Source organism: Gadus morhua, chromosome 20 (genome assembly GCF_902167405.1).
Source record: "Gadus morhua chromosome 20, gadMor3.0, whole genome shotgun sequence".
NCBI lineage: Eukaryota > Metazoa > Chordata > Actinopteri > Gadiformes > Gadidae > Gadus > Gadus morhua.
In genome coordinates this window covers 21,849,301-21,871,589 of record NC_044067.1, presented here as the reverse complement: position 1 = coordinate 21,871,589, position 22,289 = coordinate 21,849,301, and the positions used below count along the sequence as shown (strand labels likewise).

Genomic DNA, 22,289 nt, shown 5'->3' with positions numbered 1-22,289 from the left:
GGTGTGAACAGCATAAGAAACCTTGAGTCCAACGATGCAGTCCTCCATAACAACGATAATCCAAGATGAAGTAAAGCCTCCCCCAGCTCCTACTATGGAAAACTTCAGTCCGATTCTGTCTGCTCAGCTCTTTAGCGTGCTTGTGTGTGTGTCTGCTTTTTGCACCCACGTTGACGTCCTATTTCCCAGCCTTGCCGGCCAGGAGTGTGTGTGACTTTCAGCGGTGGAGCCTCATAGAGGACTCAGTGGTGATCAAAGTACCATTCTGCACCACAGCACAGCAACTAATTCACTCACCAAGGGCTGGCCAGTAAATCAGCGTGCACCGCCGTGACTGTATAAAAAACCCAAGCCCTGGCTGCTGCTGGACAGCTCAAGGACCTGCTGATTGGCGGAGCTCAGCTCCCCAGAATCAGCAGAATGCTGGGATACAAGGGGGTTGTTTATGGAGGTGTAGATGGGGGTACAGGGAGGCCTCTTTGCGCTCTATAGATGGTGTGTTACAGTGGTTCTTTATGTATAGATGCTGTGTCACAGTGGTTATTTATGTACAGATGGTGTGTTACAGTGGTTCTCTATGTACAAATGGTGTGTTACAGTGGTACTGTACGTGTGTTTTATAGCTAGACGGTATGTTACAGTGGTTCTTTCGATGTGTTTTATAGATAGATGGTGTGTTACAGTGGTTATTTTTGGGTGTATAGATGGTTGTTACAGCGTTTCTTTATGGGTGTATAGATGGTGGCTTACGGTGTTTCATAGATGGTGGTTTACGGAGGGTCTTTAGGGGTGCATATAAGCGACGGCCTCATGGGTGTATTATAGATGGTGGCTCAGGGTTCTTTAGGGATACTGCTGGGATACAGGGAAAGTGTTTATTGGTATGTATGGCTGATAAGAAAAAAAAGAGGCTATAACGTTACTCATAAATGTAACAATGCGTTTGAGAAGAGCAACACGTACACACGCACGCACGCACACACACACGCACGCACGCACGCACACACACACACACACGCACGCACACACACACACACACACACACACACACACACACACACACACACACACACACACACACACACACACACACACACACACACACACGATAATCAATATTGTACGTTTTCTATTTTCCTTTAATTGGTTCATAGAAGCAACAAGATTGCAGGAGGTTTTTGACGCTCAAAATGTCCCAGACCCCATGACCGCTGCTTAACGTTGTCCCCCCCCCCCCCCCCCCCCCCCCCCCCGCCACCCTGATCTAGGGATATGAGATAAAAGTGCTATTCAACTTAACAAATGGGCTTACTTATAAAAAAAAATTGAAAATTAAAAAATAAATAAAGATTTTAGTTTTACTTTGACCTTGGTGGGTTATTTTATTTCCTTTTTAATGGCTTCTAAAAACCGATGGCCTGCATCCAAATCTAAGCCAAAAAGAGCCATGTACAATACAGCACTACCATATTCATTGGTTTAAGGTTAAATAAAGCTCTTTTATCTGCAGGGGTCCTTGGCCAGCGTGTGGAAGTATAGAACACAAATGTATGCATGTATGTATGTATGTATGCATGCATGTATGTATGTATGTGTATATATATATATATATATATATATATATATAGCCTATATATATATATAAATTGCAAATACTGCAATTATATGCATCCCTGAGAATGCTGACAACTACCCCAAGATGAATTCCTTGTACACTTTGTCCACAAATACATTAAAAGATTCTGATGGGGAAAACGGCAGCGTATAGTCCTTTTTTGTTATCTTGGCTAAAATATATTGAAGATGTCTGCATGAGCCAAAAATCCCGAGTCGTCCAGATTAGAATGTGTCCGAATAAATTGGCAGACGGTCCCTAATGTGGCCAGGATGAGTAGTGGATGTTCGAGCACCGAGCAGAAGCAGCAGCAGCAGCAGCTCTAGTAGTCGGCGGTCGCTGTCTGACAGTGACCCACCATCAACATCCAATATACCGCCAATTATTTATATCAACGGGCGCATCGGGACTGGATATCGCGCTTTAACGTTTCATTGTGGACATGAGGACATCTGATAAACGTCAATTCCTAAAAGGTGGACTAAAAAGCTTCTCTCGCCTCGGTTTTCGTCCAGCATATGAAAGGTGATGCCGCAGCACAGCCACAGAGAGACCGCCTCTCCGGGTCCACGACCCGTCTGGTAGTAGCATTAGCTCCACGGCTAGCAGCACAGCCTCAGAGGACCGCCTCTACGGGTACACCACCAGCCTGTAGCATTAGCTCCACGGCTACTACCAACATCACATTAGATGGGGGGGGGGGGAAGAGCTGAATTATTGCATTCATTTCAAGCTAAAACCCTGTTAGATTCATGCGCGCACAATAATTATTGTGCAGTCTCGGCGATTCACTCACTTCAGTAATTTCATGAGCCGTGTTGTGTGTTATGTTAACACAGCCGAGGCTAGCGCCGTGCTAGCGGCGGAGGATGAACTTGGTATTGTGCGGAGTTGCGGAGCGGAGCAGGCCGGTGAGAGGGAGCGACGCAGGCCGGGGAGAGGGAGCGACGCAGGCCGGGGAGAGGGTGCGACGTAGTGTGTGGAGAGGGAACGACGGGCCGGGGAGAGGGAGGGACGGGCCGGGGAGCGGGAGCGACGCTGCCTGGGTAGAGGGAGCGACGCCGGCTGGGGAGAGGGAGCGACAGGCCGGGGAGCGGGAGTGACGCTGGCCAAGGCAGAGAGCGACGCAGGCCGGGGGAGGGAGCGACGGGCCTGGGAGAGGGAACGACGGGCCGGGGAGAGGGAGCGACGCAGGCCGGGGGGAGGGAGGCCAGCGGAATACATAAATACAGCGGCCTCGATCAACACACCGTGTCCGTAAATTAGCTTGTTACGAATGACAGGATACTATAATATCCTTTCAATAAATGAAAGAATCTTGGCAAACGCTATGTTTCCGTTCAGCTTTGCTTAATTGATGAACGTGAACCGAAATCATCTTCACGGTGTTTTCCTTTCAATGCTATAAGTAACGTCATAGTTTCTGATATATCTTGCGGTGATGATTGCATGACGTTTAGCGATCTATTTTTTTTTTTTTAATGAATGACTTGGAGGATAGCGAGGGACATTAAACGATGTGTGCATTGATATATGTTCATTACATTCGGGATTGGGCATCCGTGTCCAGTAGTCTGAGTCTCACTGATGGAGCTGAATGATCAAACGGTTTGTCTTCGACAGGCGGACACACCACGCCCCAGGTTCTGTTGATCTCATTTTCAAATGTGTATTACCATGGTGGCACCATATCCGACCAACATCTACAACGAACCCATATTGGTTCATTGAGTTAAGCGCTCCGCGGCGTCCGTACTTCAAGTCCGTCGCCACAGGAGAGGCGGCAGGTGTTTGGTGATGTCGGTGCTCTGCTGTTGCACAATCTGTAACGCTGCACCGACATACAGTTTCTCTCACGACTCACTGTACTGGTTTAAAAAAATAAAATAATCGGAAGACTATCCCTTTGAGCTTTGAGTCTTTCACATATTTTCACGCCGTTCAAGTATCTTGGCTATCATAGCTATTTACTCAGGAGAACTGTCAATGTTAATGCTGACATTTTTAAAATGTTCTAGGCTGAAACGCTGACGGCATGCATTTGCTAATATAACATGCCATCCTCGACTTTGAGATGACTGCCTTATATTTGACGAAATAAATTCTAATTATATAGCTGCAACTCATTCACTTCCCATTTAGCTTGAGTGTAAAATACAATGTGAAAGGAGTAAAAACCTGTTAAGGTAACTCAATGACCACTCCATCTCATGTCATTACCGTAATGGGTTGCCATTCATTCACCATGACACATATGGCACATGTGCAAAGGAATGTTTCATCTCAAGGCTTTGGTGCCACTCAGTACCTGCTGTGTTCCCCTTCAGAACCGAGATGACCGTTTCCCTGGCAACAATACAGCCCATCCGCAAGGGATATCAGCCCGGCTTGGTTTGTGGACAGGGCACCGCTGGGATGAGATAATACAACTTGTCTTGGCTGCTTCATCCTGCTGCTACACCAAGCTCCACGGCTCCACCTGTAGACACCAAAGCCCTCCCAAGCTACCCCCGCCCCCTCCAGTGACATCATGACCACGCCCGCGCTGCTGCCGCTCTCCGGGCGCAGGATCCCGGCACTTTCGCCTGGCGCCTCCTCCTTCCCGCACCATCGCGCCACGCTGAGGCTCTCCGAGAAGTTCATCCTGCTCCTCATCCTCAGTGCCTTCATCACGCTGTGTTTCGGGGCCTTCTTCTTCCTGCCCGACAACTCCAAGCACAAGCGATTCGACCTGGGCTTGGAGGACGTGCTCATCCCCCACATCGACGCCCCCAAGATGGGGAAGCACGCCGCGGGGCAGGTGGTCATACACGGGCAGGGAGGACACGATGAGCACAGACACAGGTAAGCAGAAACGCTGCGTTGTGCTGTTCACTGTTTGCCTGTTCTGGATGAGGTCGCTGCACCTGCTGTTTAAGTATATGTGTCAATATGACCGGCATACAAAATCCATCCATGTCATCACAGTTCAGGGTGGAGTGAAGCCCTGTTTTGAGTATGACAAATATTTAAGGCTGGCGAATACATTTGTAATTTCTTTTGCTGTCTTAATCTCTTCATCCAGGGACCACCCTGGGCCCCCTTCCCCTTTCCGCAATAAAAGGACATTTAAACATGTTGAAAGCAGTCATGTGACAAACCCATTGAACATTAACATTCCCAATTTTGAGTTCATCGTTACCATTGTTGGCTATTTGAAATACATTTGCAACTTCCATGAAATGATTAGCATGCAACAGGAGACATGTATTTCATAGCTGTGCACATGCACAGCAATGGTGATATATTTCCTGTCATGTTATCTGCAGAAACTTGCCAACCTTAGAGGCCAAAAACCACCAACAACATTTTGGATGTTTTACACGGAACAGAACCTAAATGTGCTATCTATACAGTACGCGAGGCTGCACAGCGTGGCGCTCTGTGGTGACCCACTTTATATTGACGCACTACCATAACCATCGGATTCGGACCAAGAGTGACCTTCGCCAAACAGCACTCGGGTGCTGTTTCGGCTAGCAGGTAGAGTGGTACTGCAGTGCACGGTGGCCCAATATTTGTTATATTCTATCACCAATCAATCGATTGGTCATAGAGTTGGTAGAAATTTGAGCCTACAGCCCTACTGTCAATACCAACATATCCCCTTTACTTCCAGGGAAACACAGGGAGAATTAATCTAGGATAGAATTTATCTGTTATTTCTGTGTAGATCTAGCTTACTTTGAGCATTTCACTGACAACTGGCGCATGCCACCCGCCAAGCTAATGGGTAGAACAGTTTCCTGATCTAACAACGTCCTTACTTTAACGTCATAAAGTGATTTAAACCTTTTGTTTGTACCATGGATAAAAGTGCTTGGCAACCTCACGGTTGATTTTGCCATGTAAGCTACAGCTGTTTAAGTACTCAACTCATTTAGATTTAGGATGATATATTACATTAGCTTTTGTTATTTGCGGCTACTTTATTGCAGTGAACTATTAGATGTCTAAGCTGTCTCTGTCCAACTTTTGTAATTTTGGTGTAATTTTAAAGTTTATAATTCTTAATGATCAAATCAAACCCCTCCACTCCTTGCCCCGACTCTTATATCCTGTTTCACTTCCACGAGGCTGCAAGATGCTGATCTGAATGTGGCTTCAAAAGGCCCATTATATTGTTGCTTGATCCAGATGGGGAGGCTGTGCTGCTGCAACAACAGGTGTTAAAGGGCTTCCATCTTCAGGTACTCGGTAGCGAGCATTGAGTGTTGGTCAGGCACCTCTTCATCTCTGTCCACAATGGAGAGCCTTCCCCTGATTCCCCATGCTTTCTGCAGCAGTTAACTTCAGCGTATTGTTGCCTTGAGGCGCCGGTTGTGAAGTTTGCTGCACACAGATGCAGTGGAATTCCATTTGCCCACTCTTCACTCTACCGATGTAAAAACATCGGTAGATTGTCGTGAGACCCGTGTGCGAGGTCTGTGATTATTACGTCTTTGTTTGGTTCACACCGCTAGCGCAGTCCGTGCCCATTATCGATAAATTTGGTTTAGTGATTGTCAGAAGAAAGTGAGCGTGGGGAGACGACAGCTGAGACGCGCTACTGGATAAGAGGAAGGAAGAGGTCCTTGTGTCACTATGAAGTGAGTCAACTGAAGTGTTTTGATAGTAGGATTTAAGTGTTTTTTTTCTCGGTGCTTTCTGTTAAACTAGACAATGAGCAGGGTATTGTTTGATGGGCAGGAACCCAAGAGTCAGCACAATCTCTGTGTCAACGATTACACTTTGTACTACATTTAGATATGAAGTGACTTCTTTTATCATCTGTCGTTAAGTTATTAATGTCAACAAGTCCATGTGTCTAAATTTCAATATAAATAATTTGACTAATTGACTACTTGATGTCCATGGCAATATAAGACTTTGTTACTCTCACAGTATAGTGGATGTTAGTGAAGGGTTACCGAACATGAAATAATTGGCTGGAATAGCAATGGCATTGAGATCTCATGAATTTAGTTTTATACTAATGCTATGTCTTGAATAGTGCTCCTCAAACGTCAACCTCCTATAAGTGTCCCAGTTGTTCCTCTACCGCTCCTTGCTTGTAGCAGCTTATGGAAAAGCCTTAATTGCAGCATGTGTGTGGCTGACTCAGCTGTTTAATACTTAAACCCTGAGGCTCTTGTTGGTTACTTTTGAAGAAGGGGCTTAACCAGAGGACACAGAGCTGCGCTGGTGTTTAAACAGACCCATGGGAGCAGGCACAGTTTCACCTTAATTTCAGATGTCCTGGAACACCACCCTGCCTCCATATAAGCCCCTTAATAAAGCTATTCCCTCATTCTGAGAGAATGCAGGCTATTGGCCCTCTTACCACAGGGCTTGCCTCCATTGGTTCTAGCTGGGTAGGAAGATGTTGATGATGATGATGATGATGCAGATGCTTGATAACGGAGGAGGTCAATAAAGGCGGGGCAACGTGTCAAGAATGCTGCCCAGTTTTCCTAAATTTCTGGCCTGGTCGTCCTGGCTTTGTTGGCCCGAGGACAGAGCTTTCTCAACCAGCCCTTTGTCTGCCCGAGGGGGTGTTCGATTTTGGCAACATTACAGGGGGATTGGAAAGAGCAAATTCTTGGATCAGTCACATATGATTTTGCTTGTTTGGTTTCCACTGTTGCAAGGGTTCAGCCGGAACCCATCTATCTATTCTGGTGTCAGTGATTGAATTTCACCTGCAGGGAGGCCTTAAGCCTGCTTGTTCAACCTGCTTGTATCTCTGTAAAGTTGTCTCTTGATGGAGTATACAGGCGTCTACAGTGCTTTTCTGAGGATTGAAGAAAGCCTTCATGTGATCGTTATTAATTGAGCTATCGCTATCACAGCATCATACTTTTGCTGTACTGTTTAGTGTTTACACAGTATTGGTAAAGTTTGCAAAATGTCTGTACGGTCTTATTTATTTGATTAAAAGGGGTCCAATATCCTATCAAGCTACCTCCTTGCTGGCCTTTCACATTTTGGCATCTTCCTTTATCCTCCTTCATTTATAGAGGGCAATTAGCAGGGAAATGGGGATCTCTTGCTTACCGGAGACTGAATGAAATCATGAATAAATGAAGCCCAATTGATGCATTATAACCGTATGCCCCTGCAGCTGAATACTGAATTATGCATGGGGTCCCTTATTTATAATGGATACATTTAGACTCAACCGACAAGTTTACCACACGCAGTGCGATTATCGGTACGTGGTAAGCTAGGTGGCTGGTAAGCTAGCCTACTTGCTGGCGATAAGCAAGTAGGCTAATGGAATGCTAGCTGGTGGGTGCTGGTAACATAGCAGAGCGATGCCAACATAGTAGACCAGATGGAGACAGGGTCTGCTACAGGGCAAGTTGAGGGGAGTGATGTACGAAGAGGTCCTACACCACGATGAACACTAAACTCAGTGTTCATAAACTCACAGATTTAAAGCAAGCAATCGTAGAGAACTAAGAGGTCTACCTGATATATTTAGTATAGGAGATAGCAGATGACCAAGACAGCCAGTCCTTGGTGGAACCTTGTACCGTTGGTCAAATAATTGATTCAAATTGATAATTGATAGTCTTTCAAGAGAGAATTGTATGGTAAACAGTTTTGATAATCATCTTTAATTGATTGCTTTCCACTGCTCTGAAGGCCGCTCCAGAACCAGTAGTTAACTGTTAACATGAAGGCTGCTCCAGAACCAGTAGTTTACTGTAAACATGAAGGCCGCTCCAGAATAAGTAGTTAACTGTAAACATGAAGGCTGCTCCAGAACCAGTTGTTTACTGCTAACATGAAGGCCGCTCCAGAATAAGTAGTTAACTGTAAACATGAAGGCCCCTCCAGAAAAAGTATTTAACTGTTAACATTACAAATCATGGGGCTGTACACAAAAACGCGATTTACGGTTTGTGAAAAAGCAAAATGCATTTTATTTGCAGCAAAGTGGATTCTTTGTTTTCTTTTATTTTTTACGTATCTAGTCAGCGAATAAAGCTGCTTAACCAATCACAATCAGGAGCTTAGTTAAAGTCACCATGGCAAATTTAGGCAGATTTTACAGCCTTTTAATGTTTCTAACCCTTAATTATCGCTATCTGTTATTTGTATTGATCATTCATCTCGAAGTCGGCGCTACAAGCCAATGTTTACTTGCACTACTCTACGTGACTATAGGTTGCTTTTGAGTACATTGAGGCGTGCAGTTGTATTCCCTCAGTTTCCTTTTGGATACCATCTTTCTCGAAAAGAGTGAGCCATCTTTTATTTATTAACAGGAGATAACAACAACAGGGGAACAACATCAAAAACCAACGTCTCCGAACATGAATGTAATTAATAATGATCACCCACTTCAACAATTTACGCTTAAATGCGAAATAAAAGGGTATTGTGGTGAAAGGAGGGAGTGTAAGATCACAAGGCTATGGAGGTTGAACGTCCATCCGTAATTTGGCCGGCGCCATTATTATTGGAAATTGCCACATATTCACTTCACGTCTGATGTAAACAATTCTGCTGTGACAATTTCTTCTGCATTATTTTCGTCATGTATATACTATATTCCCGTTCATGTTTAAGCGTAAACATTAGATGTAATGTGGCTGTGAACTGGCACTCATTGAGGAAGCAATTCGATTTGAAGTGTTTATCACACACATAAATGAGCTAAAAATGAGCTGACTGTTGCCAGGACGTTGCCATTAAAAATAAAATGAATCCACTCTGTCCTGTCAATTTCTGGTTTTGAGAGACTGTGCAGACGGTTCCTCTACATCCACACCATGGCGTTATAAGTGTCCGAAAAGCTAAACTTTTTTGGGACACCACAGTCAACCGCTGCTCAAACAGAGCTCACGCATCCTTCAACAGAACATCTTCTGTGTTTGGAATGGGAGTGGTCATTCACCTGAGAGGGGCTGGATTACGCTAATCGTCCTTGACGTCCAGGCCAGGGAATTTTCAAAATGGCCTGTTCTGATCAATCTTCCGGATTTCTGATTTGTTCCTCTACTAAAGTCATGGTTAACGAGAGGGTTAGCTAACAAGTCGAGGGGCCAGGAATGGGTCATTTTTATTAATATGTCCTCTTAAATTATCTGAGTAGCTGCGGCCGGGGCTGACTTCAAAATCAACCACTTTTTTAATTAGGGTGTAACGGTACACAAAAGTCACGTTTCGGTACGTACCTTTGGTTTTGATGACACGGTACGGTTCATAGTTACGGGAAAAATTTAAAAAAACTGCTTGTTCGTCAACAACGGAGAATGGTCGTAGATCAGCCGCAATGAAAACACCACTAAACTTGGTTATGGCATTTGCCCGTTCTGAATTCCCAGACAGGGGTTGTTGAAATAATATCGTGTGTTTGCACTTTTTCTTTTTTTTTTCCCACCCCAAAGCCCTATCTGTCCGGAGAGCCTGTCGGAGAGCCTCTCCGTAGCTTACATGCGCATCCAATATTTTTATCAACGGAGACGGCAAGGGCCGTGATTGGTCCTGAAACAAAATAATTTCCGGAATCACTTCTTATTTACCTTATTTACTTTGTACATTGTTTACTTTGCACATTATAAGGACCAATAAAACACCAAATAAGATTTGAAAAGCTTTGGAAGTTTATTTACAACACTACTTACATGGTTTGTCATGGTAGTCAACATATAAGATCGATCTGGTGGCGAATTGCATTGCGTATCCGACATCCCAACGGAGAACTGCGAATGCTCGAGGGGTCTCCGTAGTTACGGAGTTGGATTACGGAGTCGGAGTAGTATATTTAGTATACTTCGACTTCAAGTTTTAAATTCTGCATCGCAAAAAAAGCCTAAACATTCGCCATATTAACGCTATGTACGCCACATTTACGCATCGCGGTCCACCTCTGTAACCACCCAGAAGTGCCTGTACCGTGACGGTTCGGTACAAATACGTATATCGTTACACCCCTACTTTTAATGCAAACATCCTTCCTCTATTTTAAAGCAGTCAAGCTTCAGCTGGCCAGAACCCTGCATGGGTGCCTGGGTGGGTTCCATGTTCCCATGAGATACTGCTACTATCATCCATCCATATTTGATTTAAAATGCAGGCGAGGCCAGCTGCAAATGCAGTGCGACAGTTGAGAGCTGACGGAACAGTTACTTTCTCTCCATAAAAGTGTCCAGCCTGGTTGGAGCTGGGCATGTTTTACCCAATCTTGAAACAAAGAATTAAATGAAATGATGCTAAAGGTTTATTCCAGGCAAGCAGCTTGAAAAGGGCTGAGGCTGGATTATGTACTGGCTCCCAGCTGAAAGGGCCTGGGTTTTATCATTTATCTCATGTCCACAGTCTTCTTGTAGGTAAGAGTGCTTGCCTTTAGCAAGAGACCTCACCCCTTTACCTACCTGCTCCTTAATGACCTGTATTCTCTGCAAGTCACTTGCAGCCTTTTCTCGCTGATATTAAATGTTTATATATTTTTTATGACCTGCCACATAGCCATTTGGTATCTTTTTTAGATTGTGGAGGGGTCGCTGGTGTTTCCCGTTCTGCTGTGGACTTCTCAACGACATATTAGCACCTTATGCTAGTCTTTGCTTGGTCAATCTTCAGGTAGCAGAACAATTTCCAAATAACCGAAGTGGTATGACCTAGACTAGAGGTACAATTTCTTCGTCTGAGGCGACAAAATGACCTGAACTGAGCAAATGTATTTAAAATCATATCACCATTATCGCAGCAGATTTGATAACGATAGATATTAATATTGATTTATCGTCCAAACCTACACAAAACACACACAACCTACTGTATATATACCCTTGTTTATCTCAAAACATTACACCAGTTATACATTTATGTTGTACAATGAGTCTGTCTCTTTTTAATTTGACAACAGGCTTGACAGCTATTTTATTTTTTAAACAAATCAATTAATAGATAAATGTATGCTTTGGAGATGATAGAGCTGTTTTCTGCTGGATGAGTGGTTCTTCATGGTCAATGGGATGGGGCTTATTTGAAACAAGCACTTTGAGAAGTGAAGACGTAGTGTGGTCATGGTCATATTCTAGAAGCCTTTTGCCACGTGAGATTACTGGGGCATGCTAAACGGCATAATTATCTGGGCTCCTTCATGGCTTTACCAGCTAGCAGGCGTGGTGTACATAAAGTGGAACCGACCTCCAAACGCTGGTTGGTTATCAGCCAGAGTCGCTGGCCAAGAACACCATTAACAGCCAGAGGCCAGCTGCTGGCTGGACTGGTTCACACTGTTGCCATAGAGACACGGATGACCTTTTTAAATGGTTTATGTTTTAAAATATTCCTGGGTAGATTCGCAGTGCACAGGAAGTTACTGTATTTATGGCTAGTGTAAGTTGGGTACTGTGTGCTTGGTGTCTGTGATGGAAACACGATGTACTGGATCGTAACAGTCTCCCAACTGTCAAGACAGAACTGTGTCCAGCTGCGTTCTAAAACACTTGTAACTGCAGTGTTTCCCCCAGCACTGTTGGGTTAAGGCGGCCGCCTTAACAACAGTAGGGCCCCGCCCTGACTACCAATGAATAATATAAAAATAAATTATATATATTTTTAAATTACAAAATATAAGTACAAAACTTGCATCAGGTACAAATAATAAATACAATAATGCATTGGTAATACTGTTCACAACAATAGTTGTGCCATAAAGTTTATTAAATGGAATTGAAACGGCAGCGCCCCCAACCCCCCCCCCCCTCCAATCCTGAACCACCTTGACAAGACATTTCCTGGGGGAAACACCAAACTGGTTTAAGATTATGAAGCCTGGGAACCCTCAGTCACTCATAGAGTAAAGGATGACTCTTTCCCCCACCAATATAAGCTGATGTATGGTTGAGCCATGGGTTCTATGGTCTTGTTTCGCTGTGTAAATCTAAACAATGCTATGCTAACGATGCCAACCAGGGTTTCTTAAATCCAGCAGTTGCAGTAGTATGACAGTCTGAACTCTAGTGCCACTTAGAAAGGGTGTGTATTGTGGACCATGGTGTTGTTAAGCACACAAAGAATGTACAGACAAATGATCATGTCAAAACCAGCTCTTATCGGAAGTTTGTTTTCGTCCTGAATTACTTATGATTTACATGTAACGGGTCTGATTCAGAATTTGTTTTGATTCTATGCCTCAAGGTAATTAAATCATGACATTTTTTCTTGATATTTAGTGTAGTGCTTTAATTTAATTAAGTGCAGCATTCATTCAAAATATTTTGAAACATTCTAAGTCTATTAAATCGATGTAGCATTTTCAGTTCTTTCAACTGGGATTGAAATCTAATTTACTTTAATCGAGAGAGAATTTAAAGTAAAGCCCTCTTTGGAAACGTGGTCACATCCTTCATTTCCTTGGTGTGTTTCCGTGTGTCAGGGTGTATGTCAGACATAATGTACACAGAACGAAAACATGTCAATAACACCTATGGTGAATTATGTCTATAGAGTCCACCACAAGACTACACAAATGTAATTTTACTCTCCTCCCGAAATGTCTTGCGATATTGATATCCCCCCTCTTCCCTGCGGACTGTTTTAGTTGTTTTATTTTTCTTATGTTTTGTGTGTATGCTATGTGTGTCTGTAGGCTACTGCTGCCTGTCTTGGCCAGGACACTTGAAGAGATGTTTAATCTCAATGATGATTATTCTTTTCAACTAACCAATAGTAGTTGCCATGCATTTTAAATTGTCAATGCACTTTTCAGCCCTGAATAACAGTAAAAGGCAAAGCTATTTAATAATTGATTTGCATGCATAGTATACTACACTTTCCATTGAACATTTACCCCCGTTACCCATAAATTGACAAATTTTATAATGTAATCAAATGCTCACACACTAGCTGTTTACAGACACACGTGTAGGTCCTGATATTCTCCTGATGGGCCGATATGGGCTGATATTACCTTATATGTGAATTGTGAATGAGGAGTAGAAAGTCGATATTTCTCACACCACTTCAGTGGGTGTGTTGATGACGCTTCTGCATGTCATTGAGTGGCTCCCTCAATGATGATCAGCATTGCCTTTTGTTCGCTGAATGGTTAAAACATTTAAAGGTTGGCACAGCTTTTAAGAGTCATTTGTAGTGAACGCTAAAAGATAGGTCTTATCATAACCCTAAAAGTACACATCATACAAAAAATTACATTAAATGAGTTCACAGCTGCACGTGTATAGAAAAGTTTTTTTTTTATTAGTATTACTGACAACAGTCATCTGAACATTATAGGGTCCCGTCCTTCCACTCCCTGTTTTCGCATTTAAACACAGAAATCAACTACATTTGTCCAAGTGTTGGTTATATGTGAAATGAAGTGAAAAAATATGCTCTCTTTCTCCGGTAACGTCGTTCACGACGCCTTTCTTCTTCGTCGTTTCTTCTGTTTGTCTCTAACTCATGCTCCAATCTTTCATCGGTCAATGCTTCGGATTTTGTGGATGCAACGGAATATATGATGCATCATTTTAGCAACATTTAAGATGATCCCGATGAGTTCTGCCCATTCTGCCTCCATTTAGTCTACGGTCAATCAAACTACAGGGACAGCGGCCACACTTATCCCGCCTCTTGCGAATTTAAATCCTACGCCATATCCCGCCCCTTGCAAGCCCACCCTCCTTACCAACCGTTGATTCTACTGATGTCTAAACGACATAGATGGCCGCATATAAAGCATTAAGGGTCACCCTCAGGGTAGAATCTCCTGATATACAAATGCGGTAAAAATTTGTGGAAAATGATTATTATGCTTGCTTCATAACGTAAGGAGGAAATTATTATGCTTGCTTCATTACGTAATAGGTGAACCAAAATGTTATACTTTGTAACATTATAGGCAAAAAGTTACATTATGTTATCACAAAGTTGTTAACGACTGGGGTTTCCACATTATTGCTATGGGATTAATTACAACTAGAGGTTGAGCGAGCGCAAAGCACGCGCTGAAACTCTAGTCATTGTAATGTTTCCACATATAAATGTGGCTACTGGTACAAAACACCCACTAGTAACACACCATCTCATTCCTTAAATCCCGGCAGAACACAATCGTCTTTACCTCCAGCTGACTGACGGAATGCCAAACAGTGGAGGTGTTTATGCTAACGCGTACATCTGGAACTGGAGTTTCTGCACCAACTCATTAATAATGCATTGATGCATGTACAAACAGCAGGGTTTCTTCTCCGCTGAGATTTGAAAAATCAGAGTCTAACATACAGCTGCTACTCCGATGGTTGTCCCCATTTATGTGTACTCGAGCACAAATACGTGTGTGTGTCTCTGTGTAAGCGTACACTGCCAAATATGGCTGTCTTATTCCCTGCCTTTTTCCAGGCATGGTCCACACGTTTACACTGACCGAGTTAATATACCGGCTTGATTTCGCACCCCAATTTAACCTCTCGAACCCTAGACATATTTGTGGTTTCATTTTCATGTAATTTGATTCGACGGCATCGCGGTACCAGGGGCGGGACTTGGGTAGAGGTGTTGCTGTGACATCAACATGAACTGGAGAGACTTTGAAATCCGCGAGCTGCTAACCATCATGGGAGAGAAGGTGATGCAGTCGCATTTAACGAAGACGGGGAAAGATGGTGCGATCTACGAGAAAGCAGCAGAGGAACTTTCCTTACAAGGCTTTCATCGGGATAAAAAAACGTGTGGTCAGCAAAAATAAAGATTATGTTGGCGTTTTTGCACTTGTAAACAGTTAATTGCACTCTTAGCCTACACACAGATGTGGTCTACTCATTCTTGCATGCGAGTGTCTTGAAGAAAAAAAAGAGTAGAGTATGCAAATTGTTCTAAAGAGGTTTACTCTCTTCTCGAGTGAACCAAGAAGGCCGTCTCCTTGAAGAAGGCAGAATATACCCCCTCAGTTTTACCAAGGCAAGACAGTAAAATTGGCGTGTGTGTCTGTGTGGGGCTTCAGGCTTTTTACCTACAGAACAAGTTATCATGAAATCCTATTAACTCAGTCCAGAGGAGTGTCACGTAAAACTCTGTTTGCACAGAAATGGGTTTTCCCTGGGGAGCAATAGCCCCTTGCAAGCCCACCCTCCTTACCAACCGTTGATTCTACTGATGTCTAAACGACATAGATGGCCGCATATAAAGCATTAAGGGTCACCCTCAGGGTAGAATCTCCTGATATACAAATGCGGTAAAAATTTGTGGAAAATGATTATTATGCTTGCTTCATAACGTAAGGAGGAAATTATTATGCTTGCTTCATTACGTAATAGGTGAACCAAAATGTTATACTTTGTAACATTATAGGCAAAAAGTTACATTATGTTATCACAAAGTTGTTAACGACTGGGGTTTCCACATTATTGCTATGGGATTAATTACAACTAGAGGTTGAGCGAGCGCAAAGCACGCGCGGAAACTCTAGTCATTGTAATGTTTCCACATATAAATGTGGCTACTGGTACAAAACACCCACTAGTAACACACCATCTCATTCCTTAAATCCCGGCAGAACACAATCGTCTTTACCTCCAGCTGACTGACGGAATGCCAAACAGTGGAGGTGTTTATGCTAACGCGTACATCTGGAACTGGAGTTTCTGCACCAACTCATTAATAATGCATTGATGCATGTACAAACAGCAGGGTTTCTTCTCCGCTGAGATTTGAAAAATCAGAGTCTAACATACAGCTGCTACTCCGATGGTTGTCCCCATTTATGTGTACTCGAGCACAAATACGTGTGTGTGTCTCTGTGTAAGCGTACACTGCCAAATATGGCTGTCTTATTCCCTGCCTTTTTCCAGGCATGGTCCACACGTTTACACTGACCGAGTTAATATACCGGCTTGATTTCGCACCCCAATTTAACCTCTCGAACCCTAGACATATTTGTGGTTTCATTTTCATGTAATTTGATTCGACGGCATCGCGGTACCAGGGGCGGGACTTGGGTAGAGGTGTTGCTGTGACATCAACATGAACTGGAGAGACTTTGAAATCCGCGAGCTGCTAACCATCATGGGAGAGAAGGTGATGCAGTCGCATTTAACGAAGACGGGGAAAGATGGTGCGATCTACGAGAAAGCAGCAGAGGAACTTTCCTTACAAGGCTTTCATCGGGATAAAAAAACGTGTGGTCAGCAAAAATAAAGATTATGTTGGCGTTTTTGCACTTGTAAACAGTTAATTGCACTCTTAGCCTACACACAGATGTGGTCTACTCATTCTTGCATGCGAGTGTCTTGAAGAAAAAAAAGAGTAGAGTATGCAAATTGTTCTAAAGAGGTTTACTCTCTTCTCGAGTGAACCAAGAAGGCCGTCTCCTTGAAGAAGGCAGAATATACCCCCTCAGTTTTACCAAGGCAAGACAGTAAAATTGGCGTGTGTGTCTGTGTGGGGCTTCAGGCTTTTTACCTACAGAACAAGTTATCATGAAATCCTATTAACTCAGTCCAGAGGAGTGTCACGTAAAACTCTGTTTGCACAGAAATGGGTTTTCCCTGGGGAGCAATAACACACCCCTTGCAGTGTGTTGTCGGCATGTAGCCTCTTCTGCTCATGAAGACAGTTCTGCACCCACACATTATAATGAAAAACGGGACTCAATGTTGTGATTTTCCCTGGAATGTTGTCCAAATGGCGCCTGGTTTAAGTTTCTCTTTCTACCTGTTAGGGTTGAAGTGTGTCCTTGCCCATATAAAGGCTTACATTGGCTTGAGTGACTTTTGAGGGGTTTTAGGGGTCTTTGAATGTTGGACCTGTCACGTTGGCCTTTAAAGCTTGAGAGAAAATAACTTAAAAAGTAAACTAGACAACCTGATTTAAAGGGATATCCCATAGCAATTGAACAGGCCCAGCCTATATAGTGCTGTGAGCTTGTTTTCAGTACAAAGTAAACAGCATGGTGGATATGGTTGAGATGGTATCGCTGTTCAGCAACCCTGACCAACTTTTGGTTATAAACTTCTGTTGATTTCATTCATACAGCTGTTTTATAGACATTTATTTTTATTATGAAATTGTTGAGATTAATATTTTTTTATTTGTAATTCGTTGTTAATAATTTTAATAATAATCACTGAATTAAAGCTAAGGTATCAAGATTATTTTTTGGTCATATTTCTTGAAATTGTCTTTGTCTGAACAGCTATCGGTACATACATAAAATGCTAAACTAAACTTAAGTCCAAAAAATTTGGACTAGGAATAAGTCCAACCATTCAATTTGGCCAGAATAATAGGATTGGTTGGCCAACCTGTCCATCTTGTGTGCACCCGCCCTTGCGTGGGCTAAAACATTTGAGGAGTGCCACTACGTGCCACTGCCAGGCCCGCTGTGCTACACGTGCATCAGGGCTTCTGCGTATGGCGATGTTTGTCCAACCAAGAACCAACACAATGAATTAGTTTTATAGGCTATGACTAAAAAGCTAAGAAGACCTATTGCTAAAATAAGCGAGCTAGTCACATGTTTTTGGGGACCGGCTTCAGCGGGAGGCCTTCACAGAGGACAGGGATGTTTTAGGTTGAATACAAGTTGAGAAATAAGACATATTTAATGAAATATAAATGGTTAGTAATAACAAACATACTACCAATGTGTTTTGCTGAGTGCCATGCACTCACCCCTTCAAACTATATGCACTATGAGTTTGTCTCTTGGAGCCTCTATTTAACTGACTGTGATGTCACTTCAAGCCTCTAGCTGGCTTATTCTGTGGGCCCACTGAAGATGTATCCTATTCTTGACTTGTGCCAAGCCTGTTATCATCATTTTCTTTTTGGCTCTGTTAAAATATATATATATTTTGCTGACTCCTGCATACGTGTTTAACTTCAGCTCCTGTCCGAAACACAAGATTGTTTACTGAAATTGACAGAAATAGCTTATTTTAAAAGTTGCAAACAAAAGTTTGGACAGAGCCGACCGACGAAACACTGCTGAACTGTGGCGGCAGCCTCCCCGTCTCCTTGACAACACGGTAATCTCCTGACAAAGGGGAAGACTATATTCACCCTTTTTCCCACGATGCATGAGAAAGAGCATTATAAGAAACTACATTTGAGCGTAGCTTTGAGATTACAGACTACATCTCTTTACATGATGGTGACATCTCTGGTCTGTATCCTGGTGGTGGTGAAGCCTTCCCCGCCGTCTCCTAATGAGGGTACTCTCCCCGCCTGAGTGGACTACAGCTGGGAGCTGCTGATGTCATGTAGCGATAAACTGTGCACACAGCAGCCCTGCCAGTAGACTCTCCGCTCCATTAAAGGCTGTGCATCACACCACAACCCCCCAGGGAGGGAGAGAGATGGAGAACAATCCTAATGGAGGAGCTGATTATTGTAGTGTGTTTGTGTGCTTGACCAGCTTGAATTCACCTGGAGTGGGTCTCAGTGTTCAGAGGTGGGGGTACAGGCAGAGGTGGCAGACCGGCTCTACAAGTCTATCTGGCAAATTATTTTCACTCCCTTTCTTAAGAGAGTCTGGTCTTTGCTGAAATCAATTGATTTGAAGCCATGACTTGACAGGCAACACATTCAGCCAATTGAGATAGTGTAACAGCACCGACAGGGCAAGATGACACATTCAATTTTTTTACAAATACGGTCGGACGACTGATGAACAGTGCACATTTATGTCTGTTGGCTGATATGTTTCTGCTAAATCTGATGCCATGGCTGCTTCCATACGACCATCTTCTACCAGACCACAGTGACATGAGGAACTGTGATCTCTACTGCAGCGCTTCCCAAACCTCTCCAAACCACCACACCCTTTTACAGCCAACTGCTGTCCAATCCATCTAACCACAGCCGATAAAACACATGTTGAAATTAAGTGCCTCTGTACCAAATGGTGTGTGCGTCCACAGGCCCTTTCTGTCTCATTAGATGAATAGCTACAGCTACATGGACACAGACAATCTGATATTTAAATGAGGCTTTATGATTTGAGTTGAATGTGTTTTTTCCATGTTTTGAAATGTTATCTGTGTATGTGGTCTAAAGATAATGCTCTTCCTGTAATTATATGAAAATCTAAATTAGCAGAGTCGAAGCAACCTTCCTGTCGTCTGTCTTGCATTCACTAATTCCTGCCTCCTATGAAAACAGCAGCCTCCTATTGGAGGCTGCTGTTGTCATCAGAGGCGAGTTTTTGTCATTTTGTTTTGTGGTCTGGCTGTTCAGCAATTCAGCATGTGCCCCGCAGAGAGAAAGATGGACACACACAAGGACAAGTACGATTGATATAGAAAAACAATAGAACCTGAGAGGACGATAAAGAGAGAGAGATTACTGAACTTCTACAATTAATCAAGCAAAAATGTCCTCTGCTCAAACCAGGGCAACAGCTAGACTCTATAGGCTGCCGTCAGATTAGAGAACAGGATCAAAGTGAGTGTTCAGTTTAAACTTACTGATCATCATATATCCAAGAGCTCCACCTATAATAATAAAGTTCCGGTTGATCATTACGTAATAGACTCCAGTTATGATGTTTGCCTTTTTGGTTGGTCATCCATAATAGTTTGTGTGTGTGTGTTTTTTGTTTGCATGCTCTTGAACAGCGCTTGTCCTGCTGTGCAACTTAATTTAAACTTTGCCCAGCATTCCAAAGAAAAAAAAAGACATATTCTTTTGTTTTATGGTAATTTTATGTGCTCCCAAGTCCCATATAATGGAAGCCATTTGTTTTCATTCTTCCCATCATGTAACCAGCGCCCCGTTTCCCGAAAGCTTTGTTAGCCTAAGTGGATCGTGAAGTGCGTTTTTCACACCGTTTATCCGAAAGCATCGTTGGTAACGAACGTTGTGAAAGCGCTCGTAGCTAACGAGGACTCCAGGGGTACTCGTAGGATGCTAAGATCATCGTTAGCCTACTATAGCCTCAGTGGCGTCCCCAGCGGACATTCCGTGGTATTGGATGTGTTTTATTAAAACACATCCAATACCATGGAATGACCAGCTGGCACAAATTCGCCACCAAAAACAGTGGTTACCGCCGATATATTACTGATAGACTACTGTTAGATTTAAACAGCAAAGATAGAGACATGTTAGAAGTCAACAACAACATAATATATTGCAGCAATTTAAAATTCCAAAAATACATGCGCAGCCGAAATGACAGATCAATCGCCACATCACAAGGCATATAATAAAATCTAATGATTCCATTGCTCTTGTGTGGGAGGTCGCTTTCGAGCTGCACTTGCTGTCTCCCTCTGATTTTCATTCAACCATGGTGGTTAAAAAGTCCTCATATTGATCAATGACAGAAGACATGGGCTACTGTAGACATGAATCATGCTGAGACCAGCGGGTAGGGATGTGACGATACACTCAGCTCACGAAACGAGACGAGACACGATATTCGGTTCACGAGAACGAGACGAGACGAGATTTTAAGAAAACTACAATGACAAAATATATGACTGGACCAACAGACTTTTATTTAACCGAGTTGCACAAGCATTTTGAAATGTTTTATTATAACCCTTTACATGCATGAAATTGAAACTAAAACTAAATTTTTTAAAGTTGGAGTAAAATAAATTCAATTAAATAATTCTCTTATTTTCAAGTACAAACAATATAATGTGCGAAACCAAATCAAAGTTCTACTCCATCAATACAGAGTGCAAATAGTGCAAACAGAGTCTGACCAAGTATGTCACTGACAACTTGGTATTGTCCGTGTCTTATCAGTCACTCTACTGCCATTCATCATTATCAGTCACTCTACTGCCATTCATCATTTCCGCTGGGTAGTGGGTACCCAAAATGTTGCCAAACAAATGATTTAAAAGTGGCGGGGGCATCTTCGACGGTAATACGGGTATTTTCCGACGTCATTCTGGCTGCATATGGCTGCTTCCCCTGCTTCCCCTCCTTCTCCTCCTCTTCTTCTTTTCCTTCTCCTTCGTTAGGTTCTGGCAGGCTAGACGTAGCAAAGGCGCATTACTGCCCCTACAGGCCACAAATAGAAGTTTGGATAGCTCACATATCTTGCGAGACAGATTTTTAACGCGACGGGTAATATCGTCGAGTTTAATCTCGTGAGATCTCGTGTCACGAGATCTCGTCACACCCCTACCAGCGGGTGTCTGAGAATTTCTGCAGGTGTATTTTGTTGCGATTGTTTGCATTAAGCACTGTAGGCGCTTCGGTGAGAATGTGATGAAGATCACTATTTATTGGACCGTGTCTAGACAGTAACGAACATCCCTGACCATAGTTAATCGCGTTTGTAGTCTACACTCAAACTCATTATTGCATGCGGGTGTCTTAATTCATAAAATTAAAACATTCGGGAGTATGCAATAATACAAATTATTCTAAAGAGGTCTAGACTCCGTGCTCAGCCGCCTTCTCCAGTGAACCAAGAAACCCTGCGCCATGACGACCGGGGGATAACGCCCTTGGTTTTACACAGGAAACTTGAGATAAGAAGGTGAAATCGCCGGGTGTGCCAAGCTGCGACAAACCCGGCTTGGCAGCGTAAAAAGACCTATAGCCTACATCATCCTGCCCAACAATATGGGCAGGATCTAGACCAAGTTCTCCTTATCGGGTCAGCAATAGCCGTGTGTCAATGCCTCTGCGTTTGAATGATAATTAATTAATGGAATGTTACCTT

At 43.1% G+C, this 22,289-nt stretch overlaps 1 protein-coding gene across 2 annotated transcripts in view; it reads left to right on the top strand.

Annotated features, from left to right (window-relative positions):
- Positions 1–1,884: 1,884 nt before the first annotated feature.
- The window catches only part of man1a2 (mannosidase, alpha, class 1A, member 2), a 97,008-nt gene continuing 76,603 nt past the window's right edge, over positions 1,885–22,289 (top strand). The window contains exons 1-2 of one of the 2 annotated variants that reach the window (XM_030343324.1): positions 1,885–2,140; positions 3,943–4,459. In XM_030343324.1, the coding sequence (XP_030199184.1) occupies positions 4,146–4,459 (314 nt within the window). In that variant the 5' untranslated portion in view covers positions 1,885–2,140; positions 3,943–4,145. The remainder of the gene's footprint in view (positions 2,141–3,942; positions 4,460–22,289) is intronic. The other variant, XM_030343325.1, reaches the window with a different exon arrangement.